Raw genomic sequence first — 23,966 nt, 5'->3', positions numbered from 1 at the left:
TAGGAATCAGAGAGGTGGCTTTCCCCAGGAAAAAAAATCACACCAATTGGTTGTCCAGTGCCAAACAGTCATGAAAATATACATACAAGTAACATGTAAAGACTGAACAGGTTATAATTAGGAATATATGTATGTACACATGCAGTGTATATGTGAAAAATGTGTATGTACGTATATGTATGTAATAACCATTAGTAAAAAAGAGGTCATATATTGGAAGGAGATTTGGGAGAGTAAAGGAAAGGGAGAAATGTTGTAATTATATTACCATTTCAAAAATTAAACAATAAAAACCTTCTCCCAGAAATAGCTTGCATGCTATATACACTAAGGTGTACAACACATTAACAGTTCACTCTACAAATAATGCAGAGTGCCTTATACTGACATAAGACAGTATCAATGTAAAGGAATAGTCACAGACAAAATTCTTCCTGTGCCCAAATATTCTCCATTAGGGCCAAGCTGTACTACTATTAAGATACACCTTCAAGTGCATAAGATGACAGAATAGCACACAACAGAGGAAGGTACGTGTGTATGTACAAAACACTCCCGAACTTTTTATAATACAGAATACTGTATTCCTGTCACATATAACTATAGCTGTTACAAATAACATTTAGGATTTCATCATATATTAAAGCCACACTGGGTGTGGTGGCACACACCTGTAATTTTAGCACTTCTTGGAAGGCAGAGACAAGGTTTGAGGCCAGCCTGGGCTTTACAGCAAGACCCACTTTCTCAAAAAAAACAAAACAAAACAAAATGTAACATATGATAGGAAGCTATACAAAACACAGAGTTGAGAGTGACTGATTTGCTAGCGATGGATCTTAAGAATCTGTCTCATTCCTGTCTAACGACAGCCTCAAACAAAATGAAAAAAGAAAGGAAAAACTCCTTGGAGTGAACCACTCATTTCAAAGCCAAATCTCCGGTATTTCTAATTTTATCAAGTTGCAACTGTAAGGTACTAGAAGAACCTTCAATCAAAAGTTTTCATGCTAAGCTAAGTTAGTTCTTATAATTAAGTCAACATTCTATACTCTGAGTCTTAGACTTCAAAGACTTTAAAGTACTACAACAATTAGCATCTACTAAGCTTTCACAGTGGGAACTCACAAAAGCTCCCCAAGTCTTGACCCTAGAAATGTGACCGTGAATCCTATTCTAAACTGCACCATCAACACCGATGCCAATGTTTCTTACCTTATCTTTCTCATGTGGAAGCAGTGACACTGGAGGTAAACAAGAGAGCGACTCACAGCCCTCTTTCCCATCAGCACTGGCTGTCTTAGTGTTGAGTCGGTAGAGAGGTCCATCTTTAAGGAGTCTGCCATGGCCAACGGCTCGCTTGATGGCCAATCTTAACTGCTGGTGAAAGCCTGAGGCAGCACTGCCTCCACAGGCAGCAGACACATCCTTCTGGCTTTTCAAAAAGCGTTCAATACTTTTCAAAGTTGAGCCTCCAGACTCTGCCAAGCCCTCAAATGCCCGTTTGAGTAACTTATTCCAATCCACACTTTGTTTATTATCCAATTTTCCATGGTTTCGAGGTTTAGGAAGTGCTATTCGCCCAGGATTATCAGGATCTTTATAGGAATTGAGACCTTTGTTTGAGACTTTTAAAATTGTCCCATCTTTAACACTCAACTCCAACTGCTCTAGAACAGTTTTACGATCCAAGCCATGGGATGAAGACACGGCATTGCAAATCCTTTCTTCTGAAGGTCGCTGTTTCTGCTTCTTTACTTTTTTGATGGCCTCCAAAATCCACTCCGTGTACAACGGGTTAGCGAGTTTTACCATGGTGAGGGATTCCGTATATCCATAGAGTCGCTACCCTTTATCCTGATGCTGAGTAAGTCTTACACAGTGGAAAACAAGATTCTCGGAGGGTGGGAACCAGTAAACCATAGCATACAAGATTTCCGGCCTGAGTCTTCCCTCCTTTCACAAAACAGAACTGCAACCTAATTTTACCTTAAAAATCAAAACAACGTGTTGTTTCTGAAGTGTCTTGGAACTCCTCAATAGCACCACACACTGGTCCGTACTCCACTCATACTCTCGGACTCCGAACATCTCATTCACAGCTCCAAGCAGAAAATGAGCATCTTAAGCCTGAAAAGCAATTAAAATAATGTCAGTTTTCCATCAAGGCCCACTCTAGAAATAAGTCACCAACTGAAACATCCTAGGCTTTTCTTAAAGCAACGTGTTTATCAAGCACCCTTCGGAATTTAAATATCATACTATCAAAATTCCAAAACAAGCACTGGAAACCACTAGAATAAACACAAAAGAAAAAAAAAGATATGAGTAGTTAAGGTAAAATGAAGAAATAAAATGAGATGTTCCAGGAGTGACCTTAAGCTATAACTAACCAGAGGAGTGCTAGCTTGTCCTCCGCAATCTGTGCTCACCAGTCTATGGGTGCAACTCTTCCTCCATAATTTTCCCCCAACAAACTATTCAGTACTTCAACAAGTGTCTGGGTTAGTAGAAAGAATCCTGCAATGAAAGCAAGAGTGAATCATCTTTCAAAATTCCAGTGAAGAAAAAAATAGCCAATAAGATATGCAGAAAAAAAAGGATATGCAGAAAAGCACTGAGGACAATTTGGCTAGTCCATATACTAAAGAAAAGCAGCATGTTTCACGTATCACAATAAGGTTATTAACATAAACAAAAACAGTGAAAATATCTTGGTGTGAAAGTGCTTAAAGAATTTTAAAATAATCCAACTTTCTTCAAACTTTTACTAACACCCGTATACTGAAGGGAGTAACAACTGACAACATGCTTATTTATAAACAATGTACAGATAAACTAAAATAAGGCCTGGAATCACTGGAATCAGATGCAAACACTACACATGAAATGTATAATATGGAAAGTAAATATTGCCTGTCTGTGTGTTTATAGAGAAGTGAACCTGATAAAGACGTGAACTGGGAATTACTATCTCAGAGTGAACAGTCAGGAAAACAAAAGCAAACAGACTACTTTTCTGGGTCAAGAATCCGGCAAATACACATTTCTTAATGACTAAAATAATGTGAATTCTAAACTTTTCCCTCCAAAACCAAGTTTAACTTTGAACTTCTCTTATTCTGGAGAGCATGTACAATCTAAATACAGCTAAGGGGGTGTGGGGGGAAGGTCCTCCAGCAAGTATTCTTAATAGTGACATTAAAAGCAAAAGGAAAATTGATACATGTTGGGGAAGAAACAGTACTATAACTCTGGTAAGAAAGCGAAGGGTGCAAAAAAAAAAAAAACAAAAACAAAAACATTAGTACCTGGGGCCAAAGTTTATTTCAAAATTAGCTAGCTAAAAGAAGTCCCCTGGGGGAAAAGAAGCTTCACTTTGGAGAAGGTCTTTAGAGAATAAATAGGATTGCTACTCCAGCAAAGTTTTTTTATAGACATTAACTTTAAAATAATGAGAATTGGGATCTAAGAAGGTGGGAACGTCCTATGTGGTTAGGCTTTCAGGTAAAGAATGAATGACAGTCACTCATTGTCCTTCCGGCCGGAAGTTTCAAAAATCTCCAGGTCTGCGAAACCAACGCGCTAAGAATCTGAACCCTAACTCTCAGAAAGTCCACTAGCTGCTAGGAAGCGAGACCAGCCGGCTCCAAAAGCCCTTCCCGCTCCATCTCCCACCCCAAAACCCATCTTCGCGCCCTCGATCTAAAGCCCAGAGAACTTTAAAAACTTGAAGCGGCCGAGCAGAGTAGTTTGCCAACGGACTGCTCCGCCGTTCCCATTCTATGGAAACAGAGCCCAAAGAGTAAGTTAACAATGAAATCACGTGGAGTTAAGAGCACCGTGAGCTCTGTCCCCCAGCTCCAAGCGCTAAGCTCCAAGGGGCCGGCTCCGAAGAGCAGCGATGGGACACCGGCTGTGACGAAGCCTGACAGGTCGGGCAGGTCCGGCCCAAAGTCGCAGAGCTCTTGACAGGCAAGCCCGCCGCCACCCGTCCCGGCTCGGGGCTGACAGTCCGACAGACACAACACCACACGTGCCGCCTGCTCCGCACCACAGCACCCACCAGGCTGTCACCCCGCTCGGCTCCAGCCCGCTCGGGTCTCCGCGCGCTCGGCACAGCCCGGAGTGCGCGCCCGGCGCCGGGAGCGGCGGGCGGACGGCGGGCGCGCCCCCGAGGGAGAGCGGGCGAGCCCGCACAGCAGCCCCAGGCTCCGCGGCCTGGCCGCCGGCCGCCCGTGAGCGCCGGCTCCCGGAGTGGACCGCCGGCGGAGCGAGGGACGGCGAAGCGGAGGCGCGGACCGGGCGGGCGGGTGGCGCGGGCTGGGCCGCGGAGTCGGACGCGAGGGGGCGGCCGCGGCGCCAGCCCGAGGCCTGGCGCAGAGCAGCGGGAGGCGGCGCAGGCCGCGGCGGGGCCTGCAGCAGCCCGCCGACCCTGCGAGGCGCCCGACGAGACTCCGGGGCAGCTTAGCCTCGGGCTCGGCAGCTGGGAGCGACCGGGGGAGGCCCCTCGGCCACTTACCTGGGGGGAAGACAGCCGGGATCCCGGGGGCCCGGGCCGGACCGCGGAGATGCCCCAAACTGACACGGCCGCCATCTTGGAGACAGTGAGCTCCGACTGGGGGGAGGGGAGGCCAGGCGGCGGAACAGCCGCGGGGGGAGGGGAGCGTCGCGAGGGAACGGCTGCCTGGGGAGGAAGCTGGAACAGCCTGCGCGGGAGGGAGGGGAGGAGCCGAGGGGCACGGGAGGAGGGCAGGCCGGTAGCTGGAAGAGCGGGCTTGTCGCCGGCCGGGGCCGGAGGGCGGGGCGGCCGGGGAGGGGGAAGAGCCGCTGGGCGGGTCACGTGGGGCGGGTACAAAAGGCCGAAGCCAGACTGGGAGCGGGAGTTGGCCGGGCTGGAGGCCAACAGCTGGGGGCGTCCCTCCTCCTTCCACCCGGTGCTGAGGTCTGGCGGATGGCGAGGCCAGAAGCGGAAGGTGCACCCGGATGACATAGCCCGGGAAACTTGGGGCCCGGCGCTTGGGTGGGGCGGCTTCGGCGCGTCGCCGAAACCGGTAGCTCGGCGGCTCGGAGGACCCCGCGCGCGCGGCGTTTGTTTCCAATCCCGGGCACTTGCTCTCGCCCGGGTTTGCACCGCGTCCGTCTCAGTGGTGCGGGGCCTCCACGGTGGCTCCCGGAGCCCCGGTGCTGCGCGGGCAGACGCGGGTGGCATAGGGGCACAAGTTCCTTCTTTTGCCCTCACCTTTCGGCCCCCTCTGCACTCAAACTTATAGTCCCCGTGGTTCAAAGAATATAGTCTGGCCGGCAAGGGGAGAGGGCATGAAGTTGGACAGCCTGTCAACCAACAAGATGCCCACCCAGGCACACTCCTGTCCCCTGCTAGACCTCCTTGGAAACATCTCTATAAGAAACAGCACATACCGAGCTCAATTTCTAGGACTCGGACAAGGTCACATAGCTATTGTGACACACACTTGCGTTTGGAACCTGGGTCTTTCTCGTCCTTTCGTGCCCTGTGCAGATTCTGCTTGTCCACACTGATGACTGAACCTCAAAGTGACACTTGGCCAGGCCAGCTCTGCTGTCTCTTGGCTACCTGTTTCTTTGTCTTGTCTTGATCCACTAAAAACTTTTTAAGAGATTGTGTCTCTCTCACACACACCCCTTCGCTGGAAAGACATTAAATGTACAACAGTTTAAGAAGTGAATTGCTGCTACCCAACTTTAATCTGCTTTGTGTCCCCTTCCTAGATTCCTCCCCCGGGTCTCCTTTTATCACAGCTTTGCGTTAAGAAAAAGACAAAGAAAAAAACACCTGTTAGTTGCTGCTCTTTCTTTGGTGTTTGCTTTCTTTTCCTAACTAACGTGGTATTTACTTTTCACTTTACACTAAGGTGTAGTCCTAATCATTTTAATGCATTCCAAGACAAATGTTCTTCCACAATGTTTTTGGCATCCTCGGAGTCATACATGATGTACATAGGTTAGGACTCACTTTTGGTGAATAAACATTTGTGAGCTGCTGAGAGATACGTTTACACCTCACCTCATGTCTCGCTTCAAAACCTCATTCTCTGCTTTCATATCTATGTAGCCCTTCTCCATTCTTAACTCCTGGCCAGACGATTAAGCATTGTAGACAGTTAAAGCCTTTCCATATTAGTAATAGCCTGGAAAACTCAAATGAAGGGCCTGCAGTGCCCTATGCTGACATTGATAACATAACCAGTTGTGGAGAGGTTTTTTGAGTCGCCGTTAATCGCTTATTGCCAAGTCCTGGGTTACATTACAGTATTATTAGAAGACAAATTTGGAGACAGAAGGATAACCACTAAGCTGAGGATTCAGTGGGTACCCTGTTTTAAGGGAATATGGGGGAGGATGATGGAGCAAAACACCTAGTAGCATCCTCTGGCCTCCAAGAATGGACACACATATGACTTTTTTAGATACATGTTGCTAAATGGCATACTCGAAGATCTTTGCAAGTTTTGCAGCAAAGAGAAATCGATTTTTGCAAGGGAAGAAGACTGCAGGTGTCTTCTTCCCTTGCAAAAAAACAACAGGATTTATTTTAGCGTAACTCTTAGGTTTTGTTAGAGATTTTTGTTTTGTTTGTTGATTTTTTTTTTTTGAGACAATTCAGGCAGTTGAAGGTTATTTCCTCTGTCAACCAAAAAAAACCCCACAGCTCTCATCTTAAAGGGTTTAAGCTTATTCTGGATCCATTCTATGGCCCGGGACATAATTTCTTCATTTTTAACTTCATTAAAACCAAGATTAGTATTTTTATCACTTAGAAATTTACCAGGTGGAATATTAATATCATAGACAGTTTGAAAAATCTAACTACTGAAGTATTTAAGAACCAAAAAGTAAGAGACAATAGTTACTCTGTACTCAGTGGTCAGTGGTGTTGAAGATGAGTATCATCTGACGTTTTTTTGAGCTTCACAGGGGTGACCTCAGTGCCTGGATACAGTGCTGATCTTTCCATCGGAAGGGAGTCTTTGATGTACGGCTTTCTTCCTTTTAGTTGATGAAGTTATCTGGTTTTCCTTATCCTTAGATGAAGACTGTGGTTTTAATGTTATCACAACTAAAACCCTTTATGATATTTGTCTTATATGTTATCTAATAGACTAAGTTGTATAAACATTTAAATACTTGTTCATTAAAGCAAGTTTCACAATCACTAATTAGGTAGGAATATTCAAGATAGGTATAACTCTCCAAATAGAATTTTTTTTATAGTTAAAGCAATGACTAAAAGAAAGAAAAGGCTTTTGTAATTAGATCTTAAAATTCTCTATGATTTTGAATATTTTTTACCTGAAACATTTCTAAGTGATAAAATAATACTAACTTGGTTTTCATAAAGTTCCCAGTGAAGATATTACATGCTTTCATTTGATCATGCCTTTTTGTTATGACTTTGTCGACCCTAAGCCCCTACCTTATTCAAAACTGGTGTTTAAAAGATTCAGGAGTTTTCACTATACACATATGTGTGTGTGTGCACACATATTATCTATATTTGGATAAAATGAAAAAATTATTTTTTCAATTAAACTTGAACTCCGCTTACTCTAGCTAGAGAGACCCAAAGACTTGTGTTAAAACCATTTTTATCCAAGTTATACAAAAGACATCAATCTCTAATAACAGCATTCTTGATGCAGTTACCTTAAGTTCTGATGTTTAATTTTGGATACAAGGACAATTAGCCAGGATTTAAAAATGAATTAAAGAGTGTTTGTATTTTATTAGTTAAGTGGGGAGGCAATACTATAGTAGCTCCTTTCAAAGTTCTGTTTCTAAGCATTTAAATACAAGTGAGATAGCTCATAGAATTGAAATAACTGTAAATACTGGGGCAACATACAGTCAATCTAGATTTTAAATTAGGCAAAGTTTTGTTATTTTAGACATGTGACCTTGATCTGTTACCTTCACACCATTAGGCCACAATTACTGAATTACTTAAGTTTTGGTCTGATAATGCTGCTATATATGTCACATGTAAATGTTATGTCAGATAAAGAGGGCGCAAGAAAAACAATTCATATATGTGTCATAATGGCTAATAGTTGTGATATGATCAGGAGTTTCTTTCTTAATGGCTATTCATCTGAAAAGAGCTATCCAGCCCACTCCTCAGCCTCATCTACATCAGATCCCAGGAGTGAGCTAGGCTATGACCTTATAATAGTTAACAAATAACATGGTTCCCACGTGCACAAAATGTGGTCCTTGGTCCACAGGGATAACTCTGCATGAGGATCCTGGACAGAAGCTGTGTCCGCAGAGCCTGGCTGCAGATGAGATGAAGAGCTTGCAATGCTGCAAGTCTAGGAACTAATTACCTAATCTGGGCTAGCGTTAGCCCCGCAACAGCTATTCCTTGCCTTCCTCTGTGTCAAAGGTGAATAATAGATAAAACCTGTAATTTATTAACTTAAAAGCCAAGAATGTCACCAGGTAGCATATTAGGCCTATAGAACACTTTTCCCCATCTTGCTATACCTGCCTCTGTGATTTACCCACCAATGTATTTTAAACTTGCCTTGACTTATGACTTTCATTGTTCTATAAAACTATGTAAAACTTTGTGAAATTCCTTCCATGTTGGAACATGAAATCTGGGGTAACCTACATCTGTGTTCCTGGGCCACAGTCACTCAGAATGGCTCCAGAATAAACCGCCTCTGATACCCTTTAAGTCAAAAGAAAATTTGCTTGTCTGTGCTACCTAGGGAATGTGTGTTTGGGTTGGTTTTATGTGCTACTTTTGGGGCTTGCTTTCTCAACTTCGACCCTAAAATCACCATCTTCTCCCACCGAACCTGAGGATTATCTTGCCTATATACACAAATGTGTGTTCCAGACATTGGTGGCCAATAAGTCCCTTTTATGTGTCTTCCAATAAAATTCTGTCTGACCTAAGAATATGGTTTGTCTCTATTGCATGTTGTGGGGTGTTTCCCTGACACTTGGATAGGAAGGGACAAGTGCCTCCTTGGTGTCTTTATGATCAGATCAGGCACTCATAAAATGCTTAAGCTACAAGTCTGACAGTGTCACCGGAGAAACATCAGGGCAGAAACAGAATTAGACATTTGAGGAGTGTCAGGAAACAGAGGCCAAATGATGATAAAACAAAAACAAAAATGCCTTCAAATTTAAAAAAAAAATGCCTCTTGAAACCAGAAAGGAAACAAACAAAACAGAACAAAATGTCTTAAAATGCTTTCAAAGCAAACAAGATAAGAGACCTTAAATGAAATTCTTGAAAGCAGACCAAATAGGTAGTTATCAAATTAGGTCCTTAATCAATCATCTCAGAATAGACAAACCATCAACCAAAACGGGAGGGAGCGATGCAGGTGCCTGGCTCATCCAGCGAACACTTGTTGTGACTCCATAATAGTCAATAAAAAGCCCACCGTTCTCATCTTAGAGGGAATGAGGGTTGCTTTATTCTGGAGCTGTTCGAAATGACCACAGCTTGGGAACACGGGTTTAGGTTACCTGAAATTCCGTGTTCCAACGTGGAAGCAATTTCATGACATTTTAGAGTTTTACATAACAAAGAGAGTCCTAAATCAAGGCAAGTTTCAAATACAGTGGTGGGTTCTTTAGCCAAGTGGTTACAGCAAGGTGGGAGAAGCTTTTCGGTAGGTGTCAGATGCTATCTGGAGACATTCTTAGCTCTGGGCTTGGTAGTAGTCTGCTACACTAAGATTTCAGAAGGTTCTTATCTACCAGTCACAGGAAGCTAGCAGGCCAGGAATGGCTGTTCCCGGCTAAAGCTAGCTCAAGAAAAGGTGATTAGCCTTTGGACCAGCAACATTCCATTCTCCCCAAGGCGCTACATTCGCATGACTCAGTCTCTGTAGACACAGCTTCTCTCCAGTTCTTATCCACACCTTAATATGCTCTAGAGATCTCTGCTTTTCAGCTATCCTTGGTAATCATGTTTTATGCATTGCAGGTCAGTTCAAAAGTCAAAGAGACCAACTTTATCATGTTTTCACTGGAAATATTTTGGTACATTTACATGTAATATAATAACTGCTAAAATTTAGACTTATATTTATCATATTTATGTTTTGTTTTATTCTGGTTAATCCATTTTGTATCTTTTGTTCTATCTTGCCTTTTTTCTGCGTTAATTAAAATATTTCAATTATGGAAGCTAGAAGGATGGCTAAGCAGTTTAGAGCGTTTGTGATTCTTTCAAAGGACTTCAGTTCAATTCCTTGTCTTTGTCATGTGGTTGATGACTGCCTTGTAGCTCCAGTTCCAGGGGATCCAACGTCCACTTCTGGACTCTGGAGGCATTGGACACGCATGGCATACATTTACACAAACAGAAATACATACACATAAAAATTAATTAGATAACTAATTTGGGAGCTCTTCCCTGGGAAGGCTCTTTCTCCCACTGGCAGCATTCCTTGGTTGCCTAGTGCTTTGTCTAGAGTGAGGACCCTGGGAGATAGTTCCCTTCCATGTTACCTTGTCTGTTGGTGTCAGCCTTGTTAAGGTCACACTAAAGCAGCATGATGAGATGTCATGAGTGGAGCTTCTCAGACATTTCTAGGTGACACAATCTCACAGCAAACTTCCTGTCCTAGCTCCGAAAATCTTTCCACCCGTTCTGCTTTGACATCTCAAAGCCCACTTCCAGGATGGACCTCCTCCAACAGGGCCACACCTCCTCCAGAAAGGCCACACCCTCTAATCCTTTCCACACAGCTCTAGCAACTGGGGACCAAGTATTCAAACAGATGAGCCCTTGTAGTTCTCCTCTAAGATCCATGAAATCACTAACCCTTGATGGTTGGCAGGTTTCCAGTACCTTGTAGAGTAGGTTTTTAAAAGCTGTTGGTTTGGTAAGGAAAGCAGAGAAAAATGTATAGCGCAATAAAAACAAGGGGGAAAAAATCCCAAAACTGTTAAACAAACAAAAAAAAAACACTAATTTCTGATCCCCGCTCCCATTTTTTAAAAAACTTCTTATAAAATAATTGGGAGCCTAGTAAATTAAAATAAAATGCTTTTGGTTACTACAAAGGATGAAAGGCACTTATTGCACTTTTATGTATAAAATGCTATGCCAGTCGTTTTTGTAGTCCATAGGCATAACAGCTCAGTAGGACTATTGTGTTCCTCCCTTGGAAGCTTACATGGTGCCTTCTGGTACCCTGAAAGCTAGTCCTTGGGACTTTCAGGTCAGAATCTGCCCCCATCCTATGGGTCTTTTGTCCTAAGTGCATGGTGTCTATAACAATAGAGATTTATCTTCACCTTCTAGGAAGTAGGCAAGGGCAACAACAATTGTCTGTATGTTTTAGGGACCACTTGGACGGCCGCGACCAACAACTCAAAAGGGGCTGTAGTAATAAGGAGGGCGGCAGCAGGGTTGCGTCCCCAAACACCCCAGCCGCCTGCCTGGCTCGGCTAGCTTATGCCCCAAATAATTACACAGATACTGTATTCTTTTAAACACTGCTCTGGCCCATTTCTAATCATCTGTGTAGCGCCCCTAGGTGCGCTTACCGGGAAGATTCTAGCCTAAGTCCATCCTGGGTCGGAGCTGGGGCATGGTGTGCGTCTTCCCTGGAGCAGGCAGCATGGCGTCTCTCTGAAGGCGTCTGCTCTGGAGAGGAGAGCTGTCGAGTCTGACCTCACTTCCTCTTCCTCCCGGCATTCTGTTCTGTTTACTCCACCCACCTAAGGGTGGGCCTATCCAATGGGCCTAGCAGTTTCTTTATTGCTTAACCAAGGAAATCAACAGATTGATATATGACACTCCCCCATCACTTCCCCTTTTTCTGTTTAAACAAAAAAGAAAGGCTTTAACTTTAACATAGTAAAATTACATATAACAAAACAGTTATCAAGTAAAAGTTACATCAGAAACATTTATACATATAACAAAATTGACCTTAAATCTCTATCAATGCAAATTATTCATACCTATATCATTTCCCCCTTTAAATGTAAAAGAACATTTATAAATAATATTTTGGGAACATGGGCGCAGTTTTTTCTCTCCAAACTGCTTCCTGCTGAATGGGGGCGTCGTTAATTAGGTCTTTCATGGTACAACCTGTGTGCCAGGTTTATCTCAGTTGGCAGTTGAGCAAGGCAATTTTCTGAAGATGTTCACAGCAACCCTTCAGGAGGACGTGGTCCATCATACCAAATCGGAATAGAAGAAATGAACAGGGTCTCATCCTCTGTGAAAACAAAAGAAGACTCTCTCCAAAGCATCATATCCTTAGACCCAAATTCTGAAATCATACCCTCATGATATCCGTTCTGGTTCCACTTGGCAGCCCATATAATGAAATGTCTCTCTGTACTTAGCTCCTTCACAGTCAAAAATTTTAAAGAAAACACAATGTACATAATCCAGACTCTTTGTGAATTTTTCATTTTTACGCGGCTTAGTTTTACTCTATCACTTTACTTTATTCTGTCTCTTTAAAGACTTTACTTTTACTTTTTTTTTTTTAACCATTAACTTTATTCTCTATATTCTTTTTCTTCTCTCTCCCAAGCCTACGTACATTCATCCAACAGTGTGACTCATTCAGTGGTCTGAATCTGTCCTATTGTGAATCTGCAATTTTTTACTATCCAGGAGCACTTTTGATTTGCGCCTTTAAATCATTAGGCGCTTAAGAATCTAAGCTGAGACATTCCTAAGTTAACTTTTTGCTTTTTGAGCGTACATCTGTGGACCAGGCTGTCTTTGAACTCTCAGAGATCCGCCTGTCTCTGCCTCCCAGGCATTGGGATTAAAGGTGTTTGCTACTACACCTTGAACTCACAGAGATCTGTTCCTCTCTGCCTTCTAGGCACTGGGATTAAAGGCATGTGCTACCACACCTTGAAGTCACAGAGGTCTATCTCCCTCTGCCTCCCAAGTGTTGGGATTAAAGGTGTGTACTAGGACACACAACAACTCTCTTCCTTTTTTTTTTACTCTAAGAACTTTAACTTTTAGCTTGCATATATTTTTAACACACAGTAAACCATTTAGAAATTTTCTTTGTCTTTGAATCCCTCTTTACTGTATATCTCTCTTTTTCTGACCACAAGAGCCTTTAAATTACTGAGCAATATCAGTAGGACTAAAGGTGTGGCTTTGCCGGCTGGATCCTTAGCTTTCCAGCCTCATGGCGGATATACAGGCTGCAGCCATGTTTATAGCCACACCTCTATGGCATTCAAGGTCCCTGCCAGCCAGCAAGCTACAACAGACAACACTCAAGTCCTCTCTCGGTAGCCGGCCCTCCTGCCTCAAACAGTCAGAGTTTGCCCTGGCAGGATGGCCCAGAAAGCCGGCATTTTTAAACGGCACAGCTTTTTTCCTGCTACGGCTGAAAACCGAAAAGCATGTGTTCAGCTTTTCATCAACACTGTTTAAGTGTTTTGTGGCAGGACCTCTTAATGAGCCGCAGGGTTTTGCAGCTAAAGCTGAGTCAGGAAGCCTCTTGGGGCTACCAGGTAGGAGCGGCACTCAGCACTTTAATTCTGAGACTGAGCGTGCAGCACAGAAATTCTTTTCATCCAAGTAACATCCAAATCTGACAGGCAGAGCACTGCGCAGTCTAAAAACACGTCTCTGTATGGCGGCAGGAATCCGCCATGCTCTTCCGCCTGCCTAAGCCTGATTCTGCCTTCTGCCCAGGAGCAGGCGGGAAGCTCTGAGTCATCGCACCGTCTCAGAGCACTCTCCTTCCGATCCCAAGCGGGAACACAAACATAAAGCCAGAGTTTGCACTGGCGGCAAAGCCCCGGGAAGCCGCGCTTTAAAATAACGCAGCTTTTTTTCTGCTGCTGTCGCTGAATCAGGAAATCTCTCTACAGCACGCCACCAACAAACAGCAAAAATCTGTGTTAAACGCTCTCTTCCTTATTTTTAAGCCTTCTCAGGTTTTTTAAGTGGGTTTAGTTAGCCACACGTCTGGGCGCCAAGGGGCTTCTCATACCTGGTATTAGATAGTTTATGGCTCTTGGGGGAAGCATTGTCAGCCCAGATTGGAAATTTTTACTTAAACTATATTTATGTATAATATATATATATGATAATATACATATATGCATTATATAGTGTATATATATATACACATACACACAGGTGTTATACTTAATTATAAGCAGAAAAGAATGTGATTCCTTGTGACTTTTCAGCCATCCTTACTGCTAATTTGCCCTCCTCCGTCTTCTGTAGGGAGCAGGACCCCCTACGTGAGTGAAGACCTAAGCGTTCTATTGACAGTGACACGGCCATGTCAAGGAAATCACAGCCTCAGACTGAGAGACAATGGCAAAGCTTCCTCTGGTATGGATGTTGACACTGTGCGAAGAGAATGTCCGCCATAGCTTTCTTCCCACTGATGCTATGGCCTGAAGATTGCTCCTCTACGGAGGCTGCTCCTACCAAGATTAGCTAAACGTGTCCTTGCTCTAGATGTACACCATAAACTCTGCCCCCTGTTTATCTGTATGTAATAATCCCAACTCTCTATTAAACCCTGTATATAAACACTGATGTTTCCCCAACCAAGAACCCAGACCACTTGTCCCTCACTTTTTTTTTAATTTATTTTTATTTATTTGCCATGAGTATCCAGTCCCCTGAAGTTACAGACAGTTATGCGTTGCCATTTAGGTGCTAGGAATTGAGTTCAAGCTCTCTGGAAGAGTACCCAGTGCTCTTAACCCCTGAGCCATCTCTCCAGCCCCAACCCTGGCTTTTTTTGTTTTTTTTTGGGGGGGGGGTTGGTTTTTTCAAGACAGGGTTTCTCTGTGGTTTTGGAGCCTATCCTGGAACTAGCTCTTGTAGACCAGGCTGGTCTCGAACTCACAGAGATCCGCCTGCCTCTGCCTCCCGAGTGCTGGGATTAAAGGCGTGCGCCACTACCGCCCAGCTCCCTGGCTTTTCTTTCTGTCACTTATCTATCTTTCCTTCATTCCCTCACCATGCTGGTCATGTTTGTCCCTGGAGCCATGCTGGACATAGCACTCTTGTGTATTAATCTCTGTCTTCCTCCTTAATTAAAGGCCTCCCTCGCCCTTTTCACACCACTGTACCCTGCTATTCCTTTCTCTATTGCTCCTCCCCTCCCCACTCACTGATGGCCCCATTTTTCTCCTATGGTTTCTTCTTTATCTTTCTTAAAGATCCTGCAGACTACCAGACCTTGGCTACCTAGTCTCTGGTGATCGTGAAGAGATGGGATGACACCGGGCAAAATTACCTTTAGCTATCTTACGCCCTTTAATGGTCACTTACCTTAAATCTTGTATCTGATCTAATTCTATCAGATAACCTTTTCAGTTCGCACTAAGCTTAGCAGGCCTCTACTCCCCACCACCTCTGAAACGAAACGCTAGGATATCCAAAACCCATAAAAGAGACTTCATCAAATCATTTAGGCTAGCCAGTATTCCCACCACGTCAATGAATTTGACTATAAAAATGCATGTAGCCTCCTCCATAGTAAAACATGTCTTTGAGGGAAACTTGAATCCATTTGCAGGCCCCATGGTCACTCATATTTGGCTCCAAATAAACAACTTTCTACGTCTTTTAAAACAGTTTTCTGTCAACAGCCTCCCTTACCCAACACGGTGTGTGTTTATTGTTGTGAGTATAATTTAAGTGACATAAGACTTTACAGTTACTCTATTATTCTGTGCGGCATAGACTCAACTATATAAAACCGGCATTTTAATCTCTTACTTTGTGCTTTCCTCCAACGTGTATTCCTGTGTGTCTCATGCCTCTCGAAAGCCGTAGATAACTGGAATGGCAAATACTTGTCACTTCTTTGGCCATTCAGTCAAACTTTTGTCAACCATACTTTAAAACGTATGTGTTATGAGCTTAAGCTGTAGAAACAAGAAATGAGGGCCAGAGACATGGCTCGGTGGCTCAGTGGCTCAGTGGCTGCTCTTGCAGAGGACACAGTTTCAGTTCCCAGGATCCCCATGGCAGCTCACAACTGTCTGTAACTCCAGTTCCTGGGATGTCCTCTTCTGGCCTCCATGAGCACCAGGCAGTACATGGCACCAGACAGCATGTGGGCAAAACACTTCATATGCATAAAAAAAGATCTTTAAAAAGAGACAATTTACTTAACGAAGGAATACATCAAAGTATTAACTAGCTATTTTTGACTACTGTGATTATATAATTTTAGTTCCTTTATACTGGGCATTCTTCCATTTTTAAAACCGGATGAGTTAGTTGATGTGGGAGTCCCCTCTGTGTGCCGTGATCACCACTGATAAATAAAGGAACTGCTTTGGACCTATAGCAGAGCTATAGGGGAACAGAGCTAGATGGGGAAAACTAAACAGAATGCTGGGAGAAAAAAGGGCAGAGTCAGAGATAAGCCATGGAGCCACGGGAGACAGATGCTGGGAACTTTACCCAGTAAGCCACAGCCACATGGCGATATACAGATTAATAGGAATGGGTTAAATTAATATAAGAGTTAGCCAATAAGAAGCTAGAACTAATGGGCCAATTAGTGATTTAATTAATACAGTTTATGTGTGATTATTTCAGGTCTAAGCTAGCTGGGCAGCCAGGAACCAACAAGCAGCCTTCTGCCAACAGTTAATTTTTAAGACATTGTTAAGATCCATTTTGAAATGTCATGTGCTCATCATTTTAAACATGTTTAGGAAAAAGAACACATCAAAAAAAAAAGTACGTATTTAAAGCACTGGCTTACAGGAAAATCTGGATTCTGACGCTGACTTTGCCTTTCTGTGTAGTTTACTTGTCTCATATATCCACAGGATTATGGTTCAACACCATTGAAGGTAGTTCTAAAGATGAAAAATAGACAGACATGAAAAGTATCCATAGTGTTATTGTTTCTTAGGGCTGACCAGGTGAAAATGTAAGCCTTTCTTGGTAGTAACTAGTCTGCCTTAGCTGGGGCCCAATGTGTGCATTACCATTCAACTGACTGACTGACTGACTGACCCCAACCAGTGAAAACAAACGTTCTCTAAGTGTATATACAAAGGAACAAACTTACCTAGAGGTAAAATGGGTGAATTTCTAATAGGGAAGGGAATTGCTGTCATGTGTTTCGCATACCATATATTTAGTGGATAATATTATTTAAAAAGAGGCTATAGTGAGCTAAAAGTGCATATTTGAAACTCCAGAACAACAATAAAAAATAAATAAAATTGAAATAAAGTGAAATAGGCCAATAGAAAATAAAATTGAATCCCTAAAACAGCAAAAGAAGAAATAAAGAGAACAATACATGAGAAAAATAGAAAATTATAATGAGATAAATATTTAAACTTAACCATATTGATGAAAATATTAAACATAAATGATCCAAATATACAGTTAAGAGGAAGAGATTGTTGGGCTGGCTATGAGTATGAACCAAATACTTCTTATCTACAAGGAATAGATTCTAGATAAAAATATATGGATTGAGTAAATGAATGAAAAAGATATGCCAGGTAAACACCAGCTACAAGAATGATGGACTGGATCTATTATTATCAAATACAAAATATTAAAGAATTCCAAATAGTACCAGGGATTAAAAAAAAGATTTTTCATAATAATGAAAGAGTCAGTTCATCAAGTAGACCAAATAATCACAAGTGTTTATGAAAATGACTGATGATTAAAAATAGAAACAAAATAAGTAATATTTCAGTTTGCTTTCTATTGCTGTGATTAAAAAAAAAACTAACAAAAGCCAACCAGGGGAGGAAAGGGTTTACTTGACTTATACACTTCCACATCAGGGTCCATAATCGACTTGGAAACTCAAGCAGAAACCTGGAGGCAGGAACTGAAGAAGAGACCATGGACAAATGCTGCCTACCCGCTTGTTCCCTATGCTCTGCTCTTTATGATACTTGCCAGGACCACCAGCCAAAGGATGGCACCACCCACAGTGGGCTAACCCCACCCCTACATCAATCATTGATCAAGGAAATGCCTGCAGGTAATCTGATGGCATTTTCCCAATTGAGTTTCCTCTTCCCAGATAATTCTATCTCATGTAAAATCGGCCAAAAAAAAAAAAAAAAAAAGAAAGAAAGAAAGAAAGAAAGGAAAGAAAAGCTAGCACAAGTAATGATATAGAATACTCGAATAGCATCGTCAAAAATATGATATAATTATTATAGGACATTATACCTAATCAAAGCAAATGCTGTGTTACCTGCCAATGCACAAAAATTCAACAACATGGATTATATTGTATATATTAAATATTTAATACGATCTCAACCTCTTAAATTATTGAAATCTCTTATGAGATACAATATATCTAACTTCATTTTGAAAAGATAATTTCTAGAAATCATCTGGAATGATCATCAAATTTTCACAAATCAAACAGCACACAAAGTCAAAAAAGTTACAAGAGAAATAACTTATTGAATGACAAAGAAAGGGAACACACAAGTTTGTAGAATATAGCTAAAACTGTGTATCAAAGAAAACTTGAGAGCATTAAAGGATTGTACTGAAACCGAGTCATGGCTGAGGGTGTAGCTTTGTGGTAGAATTCCAGTATCCCCCTCTATCCCAGAGAAGAAAAATAAGTGTTTGAAATAAATTAAGAATTCACTTAAAATATTTAAAAAGGAAATATAATTTCCATGGTAAGCTGAAGAGAGGAAGTTATATACAACAGCCATCGATTAGATGGAAAGCAGAAAAACGGAAAATTCAATGAAACTAAGGACTATGAAATTATTAATAAAATCGATAAAGTTCTAAGAAGATTGACCAGGAAAACAAAAATAAAATAATTATCAGTACAAAGAATGAAAGGGAGCTGTAAAGCCCATGCATATTAAATAAAGCTGAATGCAGTGGCACACTCGCACTTCCCAGGCACTCTGGAGCCTGGGGCAGGAAAACCATCTGAACCCACAAGTTCCAGGCCAACCCTGACAACAGAGTGGGGGGCACCAATCAATAAGGAAAGCAAGGCAGGTAAAAAGGGCCAGGGCTGTAGTTGAGCTGATAGAGCGTTTGCCTAGCGTTCAGAAGGCTGTGCATAAGCTGGCTGAGGCACACACAGGGAACCCCAGCGTGGTGGGAGCAGGGAAATCTGAAGGTCAAGGTGTCTTTGACTACATAGTAAACCCAAGACCAGCTGGGACCACACGAGACTGAGGGAAGAAATGGAAAAGGGAGATGAAGAAAGAGAATGAGAGTAAGAATAATGAATAACTTCATGCCAATATGTAACTAAAATTTGTCAAGAAAAACTATCTTGAAGGACATAATATAGCCTCAGGAAGGAATGGGTTATTTGTTTTTTGTTGTTATTGTTTATTTTTTTTTTTTGCAGTAATGAGAATTGACCCCAGGGTCTGATACAAACTAGGCAAATACTCAAGCACTAATCCATATTCTCAGCTCCTCTTTAACTTTTTATTTTGATACAGAGTCTTGCTAAGTTACCCAGGCTGGGCTTGAACTTGCTCTGTCATCCAGTCAGGTCATGAATTCTGTGGTCTGAGGCCCGATCCTAATTAGTCTTCTCGATAAAAACACAGGGTCAGATAGCGGGGTAAAAGCTGAAGGATCTGAGAAGCAGAGCAACAGCCACCAGAGACTTCTAACCTCTTCAAATCCTCAGACCAACAGAGCTGAGATCCTGTCTCCACCCTGCCTTATCAATTCCTGTCTGCATCCATGTTGTCACTTCCTGTTTCCTCTCTGTACAGACCTCCAGACCTCTATTGTTAACTAGTGGCTGGATCCACCCTCTGATCTCCAGGCAAGCTTTATTTGTCAGAACACAAACAAAATATCACAACAGTGATACTCCCTACCACCATGCCCAGAATCTTATGCTATCAAAGTAATTAAAATTTATAGTTAAGAGCATTCCTCTTACCAGATATGGCGGGATACAACCATAAGTAATCTTAATGTTTGAGATCTTGAGGCAAGAAGACCTTGGATTTGAAGCCTCTTGGGCTATGTAGTGAGACTATGTTCCCAAAGAAAGTAAGGACAAAAAATTGCCAACCTGATACATATAACAGTTTGATGAGCTAGGAAGACATTGTGTGATGTCAAGTGCGACAAAATCATACAGACGCTGTCCGGTTTCAATGGTGTGAGCTACGTAGTTCTGTCTGGCTCTGAAACAGAAGGTAGAACAGTAGTCACCAGCAGCAGGGGGAGAGGAGGAAGAAATGAAAAGTTGTTTAATAGTTATAGAAATCTGGCTTTGCAAGACGACAGTGTTGGCTATATGACATTATTAGTGGATTTCAAAGGACTGAATTATGTACCTAAAGCTGGAGCAGGCAAGTACAGAAACTAGTTTAGCAACCTGGGTCTCAAATGAATTTGGGATACTCACGCCAAACAAATACACTTTGCCAAACAAAGCACCCAGAAGCCTGTTAGCAACCTAGGACCCCACCTGCATTGAGCTGCATGCACACCTCACTCCTCCCTTTAGCAACCAAAACACACACACACACACACACACACACACACACACACACACACACACACACATATGTAATCCAGTATATTTGGAGACTACAGACAATGGGGCAATCCAGGTTGGACTGGTTTTAGGCTCATACCCGATAAAACAAAACTGTGTTTCCATAGGAACAATTCCTACTTACCACCTTACCTTATGCCTGTGTGTAATTGCTTATCACATGGTTAAAGCCGGATGCTTCATGGGGAGAGACATTTGTAGTGAGCAAAGCTGTGCATCAAATGGAGAAGCACCCAGACTCTGCCCCTGGGAATCAAACGCTTTAGTCTCTTGAAGCCTACAAAAGTAAGCCAATATATAATAAGTGAGGCCCTTGAGTTCTTCGCTCAGTGGCTCACTGTCCGTCTAGGCAGTGCATTTCTGGTCTGCATCAACCTATCAGAAAGAGCTGATTTGAATCAAGCTACCCTGCAACTTTTGCAAATCAGTGTGAGTACTTGTTTCAGTCCTTCGCACAAGAGGCCAAGGACCTAGGAACCCCTGGTTCAGACCCTGGACTGGTAACAAAATGATGAAAATGATAAATTTTATGTTTTTTAATGTTTGTTCACCATAAGTATTTTTTAATCAAGGATATTTCTATATACTAAGGACAAACATCTGGAGACACAAACTGTGTACGATAGTAATATTTACAATTACATCAATAGTTAGGGGAATTCTGACAAAAGGTTTCCATGATGTGTTCACTGAACACTATAAAACGTGAAAATAAAACAAAGAGAAATTAGTGAAAAATTAAAGAAAATGGAAAGATTTACCTTCTGTGGGAATAGAAAATACAATGTTGATAGCTTTTATTCCCACTGATCTGTAAAACCAATGTGACCATACTCATAAACCAGAAGGCTTCACTTGTAAAGAACAAGCTCATTTGAAAACTATTACGGTAAAGGACACGGAACTGTCCTTTAACTTTGAAACGGACCAGGATGGACGGATCTATAGGACTCAAGTGCCTTTTGATTTGCGTTTGAAAAATAATTTTCTTAGCATGACGAACTGATGAGCTTGATGATAGCATTTTCAGGTGTGTATTATTGCACTTTGCCTTTCCCCACACCTGATGATAGCAGGAGGCCTCATGCAGCGCCCATCCTAGTAATGTGGGAGGTCCTTCTGTCTATGTGTTGCTTTTATTGGTTAAAGAATAAAGAAATTGCCTTGGCCTGTTGATAGGGCAGAACTTAGGTAGGCAGGGAAAACTGGACTGAATGCTGGGAGGAAAGAAGGCGGAGGGAGAGAAGCCATGAAGCCACTGGAGACAGACATGCTGAAACTTTGCTGGTAGGCCTTGACCTCGTGGTGATGCACAGATTACTTGAAATGGGTTAAATTAAGATGTAAGAGTTAGCCAATAAGAAGCTAGAGCGAATGGGCCAAGCAGTGATTTAATTAATACAGTTTCTGTGTGATTATTTCAGGGCTAAGCAGCTGGGCTCCTACACCCTGACAAAAGACACTTAGTGAAGAAAGAGTTTGTTTTGACTCCCAATGCTAGGTTACAGTTCATAACAACAGAGAAATCTCAGTAATAGGAGTCTGAAAGACCTGGTCGCACTATATCCATAATCAGTTTCAGAGAGCAAAGAATGCCCTTGTTTAGATGTATTTTATTTATTTATTTCATTTGTTATTTATATATCTTTATAGTTATTTAATTTATTTATTTTTAAGACAGAGTGCCTCTACGTAGGCCTAACTGTCCTAGAACTTACTACATAGACCAGGCTGGATTGGAATTCACAGAATTCGTCCTACCTCTGCCTCCTGAGTGCTGGGATCAAAGGCATGGACCCACCATGCCCTACTCAAGATACTTTTCCTCCATGTTGTATAATACAGTCTAGAATGGTGCAGCTCACCCTGAGCAGATCTTCCTTCCACAGCTGAGATAACAAAGAAATATCAGACATGCTCAGAGGCCCAACTCCTCAGACCCAGGTAACTCCAGATTTGTCAGGTTGACAATTAACAACACCATTACAAATCTATCCTTTGCCAACTTGAGATCAAAACACATCACTTTTAAACTATTACCGTCTATCTTTTGTCCTCAAAGACTTATGTGAATCTCAAACATAAAATACAGCCCAACTTCAAAGGGCCATGCTGGCAGCAACAATACAAACTTTCTCAACTATGAGCTCCTATAAACAAACAAACCAAAACCACAGCAAGTTATACAGGGCTCAAGAGTTTGGAGCACTCGTTACTCTTACAGAGGACCTGAATTCAGCTCCCAGCACCCACATGGTAGTTAGCAACTGTTTGTAACTACAGCTCTAGGGGTTCTGGTGGCCTCTTCAGGCACTAAAATGCACAAGGCACACAGACATACATGCAGGCAAAACACCCATGCATATAAAATAAAAATCAGTCTTTTTTTAAAAAAAAAGTTATATACTTCCAACATATAATATTTCAGAGTAAACATTTATATTCTTAAATGGAAGATTTGGGCCATAGAGGGGAAACAATCACATCAGAACAAGGAAATCCAACTCTTTCAGCTTCATGTCCAGGATCTGGAATTTATAATGTAATCGACTCACTCCACAAGGCTTGGGTCTCCTGACTCTTCCAGCTCTGCCGCCCTCAGCACACACAGACTCCCTCCTGGGATAACTCTCTTCTGTTCTTTCAGCTCTCCTCAGGCCTGCTCCCATGGTTCTGGGATTGCCATTGTAGCTGAGGCTTCAAGTTCACCACTTCAATAAATAGCCCCTCAAAGAGCCTCTACTGGGACTCTGGCTGTTCCCCACATTGCCTGACATCAGGCTTCTTAGCTGGGGTTTCTATTGCTGTGACAAAACACCATGACCAAAGCAAGTTGAGGAGGAAAGGGTTTCAAAGCATAGTTCATCATCAAAGGAACTCAAACAGGGCAGGAACCTGGAGGCAGGCATTGATGTAGAGACCACAGAGGGTGCTACTTACTGGCTTGCTCCTCATGGCTTGCTCAGCCTGCTTTCTTAGAGAATTCAGGACCACTAGCCTAGGGATGGCACCTCCTCCATCAATCACAGGAAAATGCCCTACAGGTTTGCCTACAGCCTGATCTTATGAAGACATTTTCTTCACTGAGGTTCCTTCCTCTCAGATGGCTTTATCTTGGGTCAAGTTGACATAAAACTAGCCCACACATCAGGTAACTTCTATGAGACCCTCAACCTTACATTCTCCATCTTTGCCCATCTCCCAGTACAGCGCAGGAGGTCTCTACAGTCCAGCTCTGTTTATCAACTATAGCTGCCTGAGTACCAGCCTGCCTTGAAATTTCCTCTGCCAAGTGAATTAGTCCACCATCTTTAAATTCAGCTTCACCAAGGTTCTCAAGATGTGGACAGATAAGGCCAAATTCCTGGCCAAATTCAGATGAATAGCCCTTATCACAATTCCTGT

General features: G+C 42.4%; 2 protein-coding genes across 2 annotated transcripts in view; one reads left to right on the top strand and one right to left on the bottom strand.

The window, feature by feature from the left end:
• Positions 1-4,636, bottom strand: part of Kat6a (lysine acetyltransferase 6A) — a 77,349-nt gene extending 72,713 nt beyond the window's left edge. The window contains exons 1-2 of the mRNA XM_075986332.1: positions 4,523-4,636; positions 1,216-2,130 (exon numbers count right to left, since the gene is read on the bottom strand). Coding sequence (XP_075842447.1) covers positions 1,216-1,815 — 600 coding nt within the window. The 5' untranslated portion in view covers positions 1,816-2,130; positions 4,523-4,636. The remainder of the gene's footprint in view (positions 1-1,215; positions 2,131-4,522) is intronic.
• LOC142857018 (uncharacterized) lies at positions 3,490-14,403 on the top strand. Its single transcript, XM_075984635.1, has 3 exons — positions 3,490-3,507; positions 3,945-4,607; positions 14,252-14,403. The coding sequence occupies exons 1-3, from the start codon at positions 3,490-3,492 to the stop codon at positions 14,270-14,272; spliced, it is 702 nt and encodes a 233-aa protein (XP_075840750.1). The 3' UTR covers positions 14,273-14,403.
• Positions 14,404-23,966: the final 9,563 nt, after the last annotated feature.

The sequence above is a fragment of the Microtus pennsylvanicus genome, chromosome 9 (genome assembly GCF_037038515.1).
Source record: "Microtus pennsylvanicus isolate mMicPen1 chromosome 9, mMicPen1.hap1, whole genome shotgun sequence".
In the NCBI taxonomy this organism is placed as follows: Eukaryota; Metazoa; Chordata; class Mammalia; order Rodentia; family Cricetidae; genus Microtus; species Microtus pennsylvanicus.
This window is presented reverse-complemented; position numbering and strand designations above follow the sequence as displayed.